Source organism: Pipistrellus hanaki (assembly GCF_964339955.1).
Source record: "Pipistrellus hanaki genome assembly, chromosome: 16".
In the NCBI taxonomy this organism is placed as follows: Eukaryota; Metazoa; Chordata; class Mammalia; order Chiroptera; family Vespertilionidae; genus Pipistrellus; species Pipistrellus hanaki.
The window spans coordinates 17,606,794-17,621,330 of NC_140518.1; the positions used below are offsets into that span (position 1 = coordinate 17,606,794).

The 14,537-nt window shown below is 41.9% G+C and overlaps 1 protein-coding gene across 2 annotated transcripts in view; it reads right to left on the bottom strand.

Moving 5' to 3' along the window:
* The window catches only part of MAP3K3 (mitogen-activated protein kinase kinase kinase 3), a 61,322-nt gene that overhangs the window by 32,231 nt on the left and 14,554 nt on the right, over positions 1-14,537 (bottom strand). For both annotated transcript variants that reach the window (XM_084863779.1, XM_084863778.1), the window contains exons 3-4: positions 5,382-5,422; positions 892-991 (exon numbers count right to left, since the gene is read on the bottom strand). In XM_084863779.1, the coding sequence (XP_084719905.1) occupies positions 892-991; positions 5,382-5,422 (141 nt within the window). The remainder of the gene's footprint in view (positions 1-891; positions 992-5,381; positions 5,423-14,537) is intronic.

Sequence of the window (14,537 nt, forward strand, 5' to 3'; positions counted from 1 at the left end):
TTTAGACATACTCTCTTTACTAGGCACAAACACATTACCTTTCAGACTAATGCAGCCTCTAGCACCTTTCTTATAGCTAGAACAGCCAACTAACTGACAATCAAATGAATTCTTTCCTGCCCTAGCTGGTTTTGCTCAGTGGATAGAGCAACGGCCTGTGGACTAAAGGGTCTCGAGTTCGATTCTAGTCAAGGGCACATTCCTGAGTTATGGGCTCAATCCCAGTAGGAAGCGTGCAGGAGGCAGCTGATCAGTGATTCTCTCTCATCATTGAAGTTTCTATTTCTCTCTCCCTCTCCCTTCCTCTCTGAAATCAATAAAAATATATTTTAAAAAAAGAAAAAAAGAAAAAATAATTCCTTCCTGTCCTGGTCAAGTAGCTCGAGGAAGAAGAGTCAAAAAAATCATTGAAGTACGTGCTAACTTTTGAAGCAAGCTACAATCAGGAGTTAAACTCTGAGAGAATCCAGCATTTATGACTGTCAATAGAGGTTCTATCCACCAGTTTTCTCCACCTTTCCAGTTCCTCTGCTTCTAGTTAAGTCTGTGCTGGAAAGAAAAAGATTACCTCCAAAATGTAAAGGAGACAATATAAGCCTTGGCTCTGATACTATACCTGATTCCACAATGTAGTATTAGAGCTACCGGCACTGAAAGAGCAATGAAAATGAAAATAGCTATGTAATATCCCCATATAGTGAAAACAAAATGAAACAAACAAAAACACCCACCAGAGATACCAGAGTTACTGGAATTAAGAAAAAGGTTCCAGAAAGTGAAAACATGTGATGATATTACAAGAACAAATCAGGAGATCCTCAGCTAAGCAAAGAGAAAAAAGGTAGGCAGCTGCCCCACAGTTGTCCCCACAGCATCCATCTACTTTCTCACCTCATTGTTCATGTAATGTAGATCAAGAGGCTGTCCAAACACTGTTGTCACCTTGCGCTCCACATCTTCATATCTCACAGGCCGGCAGAATGCTATAATTCTGAACAGGAATAGGAAGCATGGTTAATTGCATATTTTAACATAGGATGTAGAAAGCTATGACTTCTGAATGATTATCTTGTGTTTTTGTGTTTTTTTTTCAATATAGGACACAATTTGCCTTTTTCCTTTATTGTTTCTTTTTCTTCTCTTGCCTGTCTGTATTTTTTCACTCTTCCTCTAAGCATCTTTCAGGTTTGCTAATAGTAACCACAAGTATTTGCTTAGTCCCAACCACTGCTCTACCATTTCAGCCTAGATATTTTTGTCAATCACAGCTCAGTATCATAGATTTAAGAACTATGTTCCAAATACTCCTCTTAGGAAGAAAACCTGGAGATTGGTGCAGCAGTCCTAAAACCATGGTCTTAACTCCTATGTGACTCAACCTCAGACTTAAAAGATTTTTTCCATTGCTCATGTTTGAGATATCATAGGAATCTCAATACTGATTATCCTTGAAATAAAGATTTCCTGCCATAGAGTCACAGGAATTTCCCTTGAGTCGGTTATATGTCTGATTAGTTTATTAACCAGTGACACATGGAGGTATGTAAGTAGTGCTGATATTGACGCTCTTCTACAAAGACTCATCAGGTCGGTTCAAAGAACATTTCCTGTAATGGAGAATATAGTAAGAACTCTGCGAATATACTAGAAGCCACTGAATTGTACAGTTTGTTAAGATTATACAGGTGTTGCTGAAACCGGTTTGGCTCAATGGATAGAGCGTCGGCTTGGGGACTGAAGGGTCCCAGGTTCGATTCCGGTCAAGGGTATGTACCTTGGTTGCGGGCATATCCCCAGTAGGGAGTGTGCAAGAGGCAGCTGATCGATGACTCTCTCTCATCGATGTTTCTAACTCTCTATCTCTCTCCCTTCCTCTCTGTACAAAATCAATAAAATATATTTTAAAAAAAGATTATACAGGTGTTAACATGATTTGTCATTCACTATCACAGCAAAATTTAAAAGTGTGAAAAGATGACACAAGATTGGCAAAATTTTGATAATATTGAAGCTGGGTGACAGGTCCACAGAGGTTCAGTATAATATTTTCTCTACTTTTGTGTGTGTTAATAGAGAAGACAAAAAGGATAAAGACAGATTTGACAACAAATTTAAATTTCTCATGGCAAAATAAATCATCAACAAAGTTTAAGAAAATATCGCCCTAACCAGTTTGGCTCAGTAGATAAAGTGTCGGTCCACAGACTGAAGGATCTTGGGTTTGATTCAAGGGCACATACTTCGGTTGTAGGCTCAATCCCTGATCCTGGTCAGGGCACATGCAGGAGGCAACTAATAGATGTGTCTCTCTCACATCAATGTTTCTCTCTCTCTCTCTGTCTCTCCCTCTCCCTTCCACTCTCTCTAAAAATCAATGGAAAAATATTCTCAGGTGAGAATTAACACACACACACACACACACACACACACACACAAATATCAAACTTGGAGAAAATACATGCAAAATCAATGGGAAAAAGACAGACAGTCCAATGAAAAAAAAACAGGCAAAGTATATGATGAGACAATTCAAAGAGTTATAAATGGCTAATAAATACATGAAAAGAATCTTAGTGTGATGGGAAAAATGCATTATTGAAACTTCCTTCATCTCTTAGTAGGTCCTGGGTAGATGAAATCTGACTTCCATGTGGTAGGGTAAAGCACTCAGCCATGGAACCTTTATAGTTCTTGCCTTCCTCCATGCTGAGAGGAAACTGTGTGTTGTTCTTTCACATCTTTCCTGCTTCCCCAGAGGGGGAAGAGGTATGAACCAGAAGCAGCAGCAATAAGACACAGGAAAGAGGAATCTATGCTATTGGATTTTAATGAAATCTAACCAGATAACTTCTTTAATGTTGGAAGTTATATTGCTGAATATATTATTCTGTGTCCACCAGGAAATCTAAATATATTGTAATTCTTATGGTTTTTCCCCCTTAAATCATCTGTCTCAAGCAATGATACTGTTGGATGCTATCTAGATATGAGTGTTTTTTGGAGCCTGAGAGAATGACTCCTGTAAATTCCTAATCATAAATCATACCTCCGCCCCCTTCATCAGGACTTCAGCAGCAGTTCAAAAGGGGCCAGCCTTTTTGAATAAAGAATCAGAAGACCACTCAGATGTCCCCAGCACACTATGAAAAAAGGACCGGCTCAGAAATAAATTTTCCTGCATTTGGCCTGGAGACAAGCCATTCAAAGCTCCCAAGAGCAGCCCAAAAGCCTGGTCAGGATCAGAAACCAGGACTTCCAGAGTTGGTAAGATCTAAACTGCTGCCAACCCAGTGAATAACAAGCATTTTTAGGCCAGTGTTTCAAAGAGGGATCAAACACCCATGACAATCATCTTACCAGTGTCCAGACATGAAAGTTTTCAAACAGAAGGAGATCCTAATCTACAGGCCTCCTCTTCTGCCCTCTTGAGGTTAAGAGGGAGAAAGGTCAGAAGTCTGGACCCCAACCTTCCAAAGCAAAGGGGAAATCAGCTCTCCAGAATGGATACTTGGAATAGATGAACGGGAAAAGTCACTACTTCTTTCTTTTTTTCTATAAATTTTAATTCTATAAGGGACTATTTAGATAAATACTGTCTATATTCCCTGTAAAAAGTAGAAAAAGCCCACAATAACGTTCTCTACAAAATTTTAAGACATGAAATACACAAAACCAGAGCTGTTCTGGCACAAAGCAGCTTGAACTTGGCTTCCTTGCACCAACTTTATAAAGTCCTCAGTTCCACACACAGTACACAAACAGTGAAATGCTATGGCTCCTAAAAACAGCTCCATAAAAAGAGAATGCAGTTTTCAAAACCTTGATACCAATGCTCTGCTGCTCAGGGCTTCAAAAGACCATTCCTGCCTGACCACCTTAAATATTTGTGGTTTCGATCTGGCAGCTTCTCTGAAACTAAACACATACACGTTCTCAGTGTAAGTCTGCTCACTGTAACTGCATACCACTTTGGGAACAGGAATTCAGGAGAGCATAACTGCATAATTAGGCTCCAACACAATTGAGCTTTTGATTTCATATCTACTGAAAACTCTGGGTTGCAAGTCTGGCCATGCCTCCAAAGCCCAGTCAGGTCAGAAGTGTGAAAAGCAGCAATAATGAAGTGACAATTTAACTTCCTGGCTATTGGCAAGACACAAGAGGAGCAGCTGGGGACAGGGCTCAGAAGGCCTTCCTCCTTCCAGGCCTGGAAGAGCCCTAGAACCCACATGGCAGCAGCAAAACTGTGGCTCTGCAGACCACTCTTTGCAAAATGTTTCCGTTAAGCTGGCTCTGACCACCTTGTGGGTTTGTAGATGTATCTTTTTAAGGAAGAGCTATAGCCACAAATATCCTATGGACTAGCTTCAAAGTGGACTGAAAACTGCCAGCAGCAGAGAGGTGCCAATACTAAAAATGTCTGGAGAAACTAAGGTCCTCTGGAGGAACTTGTAAAGTAGGGGGACCTTATACTCAGTAGTATCCTCTCCATATCCTGGGAGCAAAGAAAAATGGGGGATATGAATGGAAGAAAGGCAAAGAGTGGGAAACAGATATGAAAGGCACACTTATGCACATACTCATACATACACACAGGATCCCAAATATCCCATGACTAGAGTTATCTATGGTTTTTAGAAGTTTTTCTTTAAATAGCATGAGAAATTAAGTGGAGTCATATTTTTCTTCACTAAGAACATCTACCTTAACTTCCTACAAAAAAATAAAAGAAAACCAAAACACTAAATACTGACAATGGAGAAAAGGACATCAAGATTTTGTAATATTACTTTCACTATTCTAACAAAATAAGATACAGAATATAGACTGAAAAACTCCCTCTTTCTATGTTCTCTAATGATCTGAACTCTTTCACATCTGCAGAAGCTTCCCATGACCTCGATCAGGAGCCACATGTGATTCGAGAGCCGCGGTTTGCAGCTCTGTTGACTAATGAGTTTACCAACCACTAACCTAGATATTATAAAACTTCCAATTCATCACCCTGGCCCCGACATGGACAAAATTAGGGCCACTCTACCAGGGATGGGAATGGCACATCACAGGAGAATCCTAAACTCCCTCTAATGTGTGCAAGTGGTACTCTGTCAGTGTCTGTGGAAGTTATGACTCTGAGAAGGGCTGAAGTCCTAACTTCTTTCCCTCGCAAATTAGCAGATCTCACAGTAACAGAATAAGAGCAGGAGAGAAAAACATCAGCAGTTTAAATGGCTTCCATATAGACTAGTAACAAGGTTCAATTGGTAGGCCACGCCAAGGGTGAAACTTTACCCTTTATGTCCAATCAACCCTGTTATCCAGCCAGTGACCCCACAAGAATCACTCCAGGGACACAACCACTAATCAGAAAGCAGACTTACCGCCTCTCCCCGTTGTGCTCAAACTTGATTCTGACGTCACTCTGCCAAAGAAATAAGACAAGTTAGCGGTACTCTGGCATGTGTTACTCCCAGGTAAGCAATAGGCAGTCATTTAGCAACATTAAGCAAATATCTCTGATGTCCTTTTCCAGTCTCTCTACCCGCTGGGCATTCCCTTTTCCAATGAGTTGTAGTCTTCCAGTTCAGGGGCAACAAAGCTCTTAGGACAAGATTCCTAGGTGGCTGCCCCAGATTAGTTCTATGTTCTGGCATTTCATCCCTCCATATAATTTCCTGGCCAGGATACTGTTCCTTCTTGTCTTGGCTGATATGATTGAACAGAAAAAGAAATCTTAATACTGACACTTCCTAGTTAAATGGCCACAAGCAAATTACTTATCCTCTATGAATCTTGGTTTTTCCATCTGTGGAATGGGGCTAAACATATCTAATTTGCAGAGTTGCTATGAGAACTAAATAAGATAATAGAAGTAAAATGCCTTATATACAGTAGACATGCAATAAATGGTTGCTACTGCTACTACTGATCTCTGTGATCCTCTCAAGGCTACCCCCAAGGTGATAACATGGACAAATTACCTTATAACTGCCCCAGGTTTATCCTAAATGACCATCATGGGTAGACTATAATCTACAGGAGAACAGGAATCGCATCTATTTTGTTTCTGTACCCAGAGATAATCAAGAGAATGATATGTAATATTTGGCCTTAATATTTATTAAATGGATTAATTGGAGAACAGAGTTGAGTGTAAATATCAGAAAAAAAAGGAAGTAGAAGTGGTAAAATGTTAAGGAACAAATCAAGGAGTAAGAGATATTATGAAGGGCAAACAAACAACTCCTGGGAGTTAAAAATGAAAGGAAAAGGGAAGAGGTATGACAGAACAACTCGTATAGAAGGGGGGGAAAGTAAGATTATTAGGAAATCAAAAAATAATATAGAGGAGAGAAAGAATTCATAATCAATGAATGAAAATCATATTGAGAAAGATATGTTTATAGAATGGCATGGAAAAAAGTAGAGGCTTTCAAAGAATTTGAAGATGAGGAACACAGCAGACAAAAAAGGAAGAGAGTCTGAAAGGTAGAATGAATACATATAAAGTTCCTCTTCCCAAGAGATTAGGGGCCTAGAATTCTCTTTCAGTCCACTGAAGAACTGGACCAGTGGTTCTAATTTACAATCTTAAAATTGTGGAGAATCCCAAAGATCTTTGGTTTATGTAAATTATATCTAATATTTGCCATATTAGAAATTAAAACTGAGAACATTTATTTTATTCATTTTAAAGTAAAAAACCAGTGCATGTTAATGTAAATACATTTTTTATTTAATAAAATAACTATGATTTTTACAAATTTAGTGAGAGCTGGCTGGGTTGGTTAGAGCATTGTTCTGATACACCAACGTTGCGAGTTTAATCCCCAGTCAGGACACACAATAAGCTGCAACCAATAAATACATAAATAAGTGGAACAACAAATCGACGTGTCTGTCTGTCTGTCTCCTCTTTCCTCTCTCTCTAAAATCAATAAATAAACATTTTTTAAAAAGGGTTTAGTGAGAGAATACAAATCTTTTCAATGCATGGCTTAATAGGAGACAGCTGAATTCTCATATTAGCTTCTGCTTTCAATATGTTGTAATATTAGATATCATGTAGCCTGTGGAAAACTTTAGATTCTTAAGAAAATGAAGCTGAAAAGGGCAAGTAACATCTTGGTATTATTATGAAATTGTTTAGACCTCAAGGACTCCTGAAAAGGTCTTGGGAACCACTTAGAGGTCCCTAAATCACACCTTGAGAATCACTAAATTAAAATATAAGTATACCATCCTCTCTGTGTTTCCCAAACTTTTGACATATGTGTACCCCTTCTACAATTTTCGTAACGCTGAGTACCCTTCATACTCATGAGAACATAGAATTAGACGCAGCTAAGCACGGTGCAGTGCATATCCCCACCAAACTCTTCCCGTATCCCTGGGGGTATGCGTACCACTTTTTGGGAAACATTGCTAACCCATTATTTTAAACTAGAGGCCCGGTGCACGAAATTTGTTCTCTGGGGGTGAGGAGGTGAGGAAGGGTGCCCCAGCCTGGTCTGTACCCTCTCACAGTGTGGGAGTCCCGCAATCGATCATCCCAAAGAGGTAGGCCCTGCCCACCCATCTGGGGCTCCTTGATGGATTGCCCCAAAGAGGTAGGCTGGAGTTGGGGGTCCTGCCTCCATGCTGCGCAGAGCCTCGGGACCCCCCAGGCCTGGTGGCATGGAGCCACAAGACCTGCCACTGTGCATACAGTGTCAAATCCCTTCCCACCCGCAGCTCCTGGTGATCGCTCATTGCGGCATGAGGGCATGATGACCACCTAGGCTTTTATTAATAGGATACAAGGAAACTGGGGGCCAGAGAACTTAATGGCCCTGAAAAGGTCGCCTACTAAACAGTGGAGACCAAAGCTTCCCTGAGGAGCAGGTCTGTGATGTGACAGTTCTTCCAAATACAGCCCTGATATAGTCCTCTCATCCTTAATATAACATATGGGCCACTTCATCCATGAAAAACATATGACAACAGGTAACATTTACTGAGCAAATACTATTTACTGAGACTTGTTCTAAGCATCTATCTATTAATCCTATATAATAAAGAGCTAATATGCTAATTAGACTGGACGGCAGAATGACCTCTGAAACGACCAGTGGAGGGGGGGGGGGGCACGCGTGGGCAGGCCACAAGGCAGCAGGGGCCAAGCCCGCATCAGGCCTCTAGTTTATATAATAAAAGCCTGAGTGATCATTATGGTAGAATGACCAGAAAGACTGGTCACTATAATGTGCACTGACCATCAGGGGGAGGGCTGCTTAGACAGAAGCCAGGCTCAAGGCTGGCGAGCACAGCGGCAGTGGTGGGAGCCTCTTCGCCTCTGCAGCAGCACTAAGGAGCAGTGAGCAGTAAGGAGAGAGGGCTGTTCTAGACCTCAAGAGAGCACAGGCTGAGGGACCCTGACCCCCACCCAAGTGCACAAATTTTGTGCACCGGGCTTCTAGTGTTACATATATCAATTAAACTAACCCTCACAACAGGTACTATTATTTTTTTAAAATATTTTTTATTGATTTTTTACAGAGAGGAAGGAAGAGGGAGAGTTAAAAACACCAATGAGAGAGAAACATCAATCAGCTGCCTCCTGCACACCCCCTATTGGGGATGTGCCCGCAACTAAGGTACATGCCCTTGACCAGAATCAAACCTGGGACTTTTCAGTCCACAGGCTGTCGCTCTATCCACTGAGCCAAACCGGGTAAAGCAACAGGTACTATTATTATCCCTATTTTATATAAGAAACTGAGTTACAATGAAATTAAATAAGTTCTTTCAAGGTCATGAATCTTGTAAAAGAAAAGCCAGGATTCATACTGAGGAAGCCCAGCTCTTAACTACCATATTATGTTACAAATTAAGCATTACATAGGCAAAGGAGGTTTATTTTATTCACAGATGCAGGGCTTCAATGGGAGCACTGAAAGAAGGAAACCATTAAATGATCTTTTGTGATATTACTTTTTGGAACTCATGTGGAGGAGATGGAAACTCCCCATATCTAGGGTAATAATGGAGTCAGCACCGGGAGACTGGTACCAATCATGCGACAAGCTATGGGAACTGGAGGACCCGTAGGGAGGGTTGTGGTTAGGGATGTGAGTAGATGGGATGGAGGAGGTAAGTGGGGAAGGCACTGTGCCCCACTAGGTCTGCATTCTAGGTGAGGGTGAAGATATGTGTATGTGTAGCAGAAAGGAGGGGAGGTGCTACTGCAAAGGAAATTATCCTGTAGATTCAAGATTTATAACGAGTGACAGCAGGTTTTTCACTGTCTTCTTTTTCTCCTTCCCCTGAAACACTCACCAGTTACCAAAGCAAGAGGTCTCCAAAGCCTGACACCTGCAGCCGGGCTCTGACATGCCTTCTTTTAGCTTTCCACATCTCTAGTTCTACAACGGGCTCTGGAGTAGTCCAAGTGCTCACCACAGCTTGCAGTCCTGTCTGTGCCTGCAGGTAAGTTACCACATACTTTCACCCCCTCCTGCTCACAGTCCAGGATGCCTTGGTGTAGTCTTTCATTATTATTTTTTATTAATAGATTCTATTTTTAGAAGTTTTAGATTTATAGGAAAATTGAACAGATATAGTAATGAATACCCACATATTCCCTCTCTACACTTTCTCCTATTACGTATTAACATGTTATACTAGTATGGAACATTTGTTTTTGTTATAACTAATTAACCAATCATGATGTATTAACTCAAGTCCATAGTTTTTCCAGATGTCCTTAGGTTTTTCTCTGTTGATTTTTATCTAATTTTTATAGCAATAACAAGCATGTAACAATAGCTCTCATTTTTAAACTGGGACAATAATTAGATGCACCTATGAAGGAATACCCTCAGTCCATTGGGGCTGAGGGAACCAAATATATTCATGATGGGCCATTATCTAAGCACTATTCTATTAGTCAGAAATTAGTGCATTTAGTTGAAAAGGGAATTAAACTTTTGCCTCAAACTATAGATCACTCCTCCTCAAGCTTGTGGTTAGTAAGCAGTATAAGCAAAGAAGCCCTTCTCTAATGTGGTGACAGCCTTTCAGAGCACTCTCATGACCGACTTCCATGTACCACACCAAATGCCAAAATCTGCCAAATTCCCAAATCAGAGTTTCCCTTTTCAGGCTGACAAGAATAAGCCATGGATAAGGAAAGTTCAGATAAAGATAACTTAATTCAATTCCTTCCTGCCAAACACTCTCTCTGCCTCTCTGAGGCATTTCAAACTGGCCAAGTCCCCTTTCATGAGCTTCTCTTTTCCCCGCCTCTGTGACTCTATCCCAGCCCAGGGAAACCTGCCACCACTCTAACCACTTCTGCTTCTTTGTTGGTTCCTCTTCCTCATTTCCTCTCCCACCCCTCCCCCAACACAAGACCTGTCCTGATATCTGACTTTTAGCCTCTGGATTGATCCCTCCTCACATCTTCTCCTCAGAAGAAATAAAATAAAAAAATCTCTATATTCAGCTCCAATCTCTCAAATAAAATTTCATCCAGGGAGAGGTTAATGGGGGGGGGGGGGGGGGGAAAGAGACACTAAAACAAACAAAAACAAAAACAAAAACACACCACTCCTCTGTCTGCCACATAACTAAGGCAGATATGTTGTTGTTAAGAATGTAGTGCTAGCCCTGGCCTGTGTAGTTTGGTTGGTTAAACGTCATCCCATACATCAAAGGGTCGCTGATTTAATTCTCATCAGGGCACATGCCCAGGTTGTGGGCTCAATCCCCAGTAGAGTGCATGTGGGAGGCTCATGTTTCTCTCTAAAATCAGTAAAAACATTAAAAAAGAAGAGGAGGAAAAGGAGGAGGAGAAGGAGGAGGAGGAGGAGGAGGGGGAGGGGGAGGAGGAGGCTAACTTCAAACCCTGGCGCTACAACCTTTTAGCTCTGTGACCTTGAACTTGTTACTAACCTCTCTGTGACTCAGTTTTCTCATCTGTAAAGTGAGAATAGTGATAGTATCTATTTCCTGGAGCTATCAAAAGAACTGGATGAAATAACTGATAAAAGTCTGAGAACTGATATATCATAATTGCTCAATAATATTAATACAGGCTCAGTATCCTTTAGCCAGAACTGTTGGGGCCAAAAGTGTTTCAGAATGCACTTTAGGATTTAGAGAGGTCGTATGGTACATGCTCTATGTATTATTTGACACCTCCCCCCAGGAGGAGGGTGTCTGGGGCAGCACTCCCATGGCAGAGGTAGAATGCTCACAGGAATCTCCGTACTCCTCTGCATTGCTTAGCCTCTCTTGAAGTTAGTTTTGGGCTTTGTGACTAGATCTGATCAAGAGTTGGGAACAGAACTGAGTTTCAGACTATATTCCCTGGCAGCCACATGTTCCAAATCAGTGGAGCCAACTTCAATTAGGGTCCCTAAGTGCCTGAGGAATCCTGTCCTCCCCTTCTCTGTATTGGACATATTGTGTTAAGTCACTAAGATTTAGGGTGTATCTGATAAACTAGTAAGGAAAAGTATGAGTATCACAACAAATGGAATAAAGACTCTACATAACCCCTATATTCATTCAGACCAGGTGTGTTTTTTTAATCCTCACCCGAGGATATGTTTTTATTTTTATTGATTTTAGAGAGAGAGAAAAAAAAAGACAGGGAGAGAGAAACATTGATGTGAGAGAGAAAGATTGATTGCCTCCCACATACACCTCCACCAGATATCAAACCTGCAATCTGGGTATGTGCCCTGACCAGGAATCGTACCCAAGAACCTTCGATGCATGGGATGACGCTCCAACCAACTGAGCCACACCAGGCTTTGTTGCCAAATGAGTTTGCCACAAATTTACCAAAAAATAAAAAATTGCCTTTCAGTTTAAAGTACTATTTTGAATTGCAGAATTGCAAATAAGGGATGCTGAACCTGCAAAAAATCCCATGTACATATAGATGCACGGTCTGAGTTTTTCACTGTAATATCAAACTCAACTTAGTCTGCATCAAGTACCCTCCTAAACTAGTCTCCCTTCTTAGTGTTGCTATTTCTAACCTTGGAACCACTGTTCTCTTGGCTACAGGCTCAAACCTCAGAGTTCTGCTTGATCCTTTCCTTTCTTTCCCCTCCTCACAGCCAGACAGCAAGTTCCAATTCTCCCTTCAAAGATCTCTGGTTCAAGACTTTGTTACCTACTCTCTCCATCATCACTCATTTTGTCCCTTATTCTCTCACTCCTGGTTTCCAAAAGTAACTGTACTTTTTGGCAACCCCTTTCCAACATAGTTTACATTCCTCTACAATTTCAATCATCTTAACCACTGCTTTCATCATGTCCCTTCCTTATCCTACCTAATAAAAGAATAATATGCAAATTAACCATCACTCTGCTCCACAAGCCATGCCCATTAGCCAATCAGAGCGAGTATGCAAATAAACCCAATCAAGATGGCTACAGCCACAGTGAACAGGAGGGAGGCATTTCCCCGGTAAGGGAGGAAGCCAAGCTTTCCGCCTGCCCTTGCTGGCCTAAGCCTCCACTGAAGGCTACAAAGTTTCAATTATAGAAGATAAACAAATCCAAACAGAAACGGCTGCCACCACTGAGTGAACAGGAGGCGTGACTCTGCTCCAGGCTACAAAGTTTCAATTGTAGAAAGTAAATATATCCCAGCCGGGATGGTTTGGCTCAATGGATAGAGCGTTGGCTTGGGGACTGAAGGGCCCCGGGGTTCAGTTCCAGTCAAGGGCATGTACCTTCGTTGCGGGCATATCCCCAGTAGGGGGTGTGCAAGAGGCAGCTGATCGATGACTCTCTCTCATTGATGTTTCTAACTCTCTATCTCTTCCTTCCTCTCTGTACAAAAATCAATAAAATATATATTAAAAAAAAGAAAAAAAGAAAGTAAATATATCCCAGATACCAGGGCCTCTGCTTGGGTCACTGGGGGGCATGGCCGGCCTGCAAACCACTACAGGCCCCTCAACTCAGGCTGCCCCATGCCCCAAGGGAACCCCCACCCTGATCAGGGACACCCTTCAGGGCAAACCAGCTGGCCCCCACCTGTGCACTATCCTATCTAATAAAAGAGTAATATGCAGATTTACCATCACTCCAACACACAATATGGCTGCCCCCATGTAGTTAAAGATTCTGCCCCTATGTGGACACAAGATTGCCAGTAGGTGAGGGCAGTTGGGAGGCACCAGGCCTGCAGGGGAGGGAAGATAGGAGTGACCAGGCTGGCAGAGGAGGGAAGTTGGGGGCAAACGGGCTAGCAGGGGAGCAGTTAGACATCAATCAGGCTGGCATGGGAGTGGTTCGGGGGTGATCAGGCTGGCAGGCAGAAGCGGTTAGGGGCAATCAACAAGGCAGGCAGGCGAGCAGTTGGGAGCCAGCAGTCCTGGATTGCAAGAGGGATGTCTGACTGCCCCTTTAAGCCTGATCCAGGATCGTGCCTAAAGGGGCAGTTGGACTTCTCTCGAGGGGTCCCAGATTGGAGAGGGTGCAGGATGGGCTGAGGGCCACACACCCCTACCCCCAGTCGCCCCCGTGCATGAATTTCATGCACCAGGCCTCTCGTTAAAAAAGTAATCAGTGATCCCCATGACCTTATGGAATAAAGTCTAAGCTCTCAGCTATCATTCTAAGTTCTCTGGAATTTAAGTCCATCTCACATTGCTTGTTCTCAACAGGAACCCTATCTCCAGACAGATCAATGTCCATCCTATTTCCTGAAATATGCCATATTCATTCCTTTCCTTAGGCCTTTAACCATTCTGTTTCCCAACCTGGAATGCCACTCTTCTTCCTTTCCACCTAACTAAACTTTTACAGCCCAGTTCAAGTCCCACCTCTGCCAGAAATGACTCCATAACCCCTTGGTCCGAGTTCATCTTTCACTTTCCTGGCTTCCTATTGCGTTCAATACTTGTACCATATATTTAGGCATAGTCAGTCACCTTTACCTTAGTTTCTTGTTTTTCATGAATTTCTCATTTCCCAAGATGATTGCATGCTTACCAGGGTACAGCAAATATAACTTATATTTCTTTTGTGTGTCTAAGAAATTTAAACAATAGGCACATGCTGAACTAAACAGAGAGATGCCATAGCTGCTGAGTTAAAAGTTCCAGTACAAAAATTCATATCTAGATTCAAGAGTCCCCTGCCCATTATAGCCCATCTGGTAAAGGGAATATGAGAGATGCACCCAGGAGAACAGTGCAGGTCTCCAGGGTTACCTCCATATTTGGGACCTCAGTAGGGGCAATAAGAGTAACAAACAATGACACCAAACTTATGCAGCAATGAACTTCTTAAAGTCTGAACTCAACAACTGCACATGGCTTGTAAGAATTAAAAAAAAAAAATCAGTGTTTATTAAACAAAGGTTGTGAACTAATTTGTGAACTAGCTGGCAAGGAGCTCAGCTAGCCATCAGGTCTGGTACCCTCCCTCTAATTCTGTAGTGCTCTCTCTCTCTGCATTTACTATATTTTTTTGATGCTCCCACAACTTTGGCATTAGAATCTTTATTTTGCCAAAGATAAATGAAT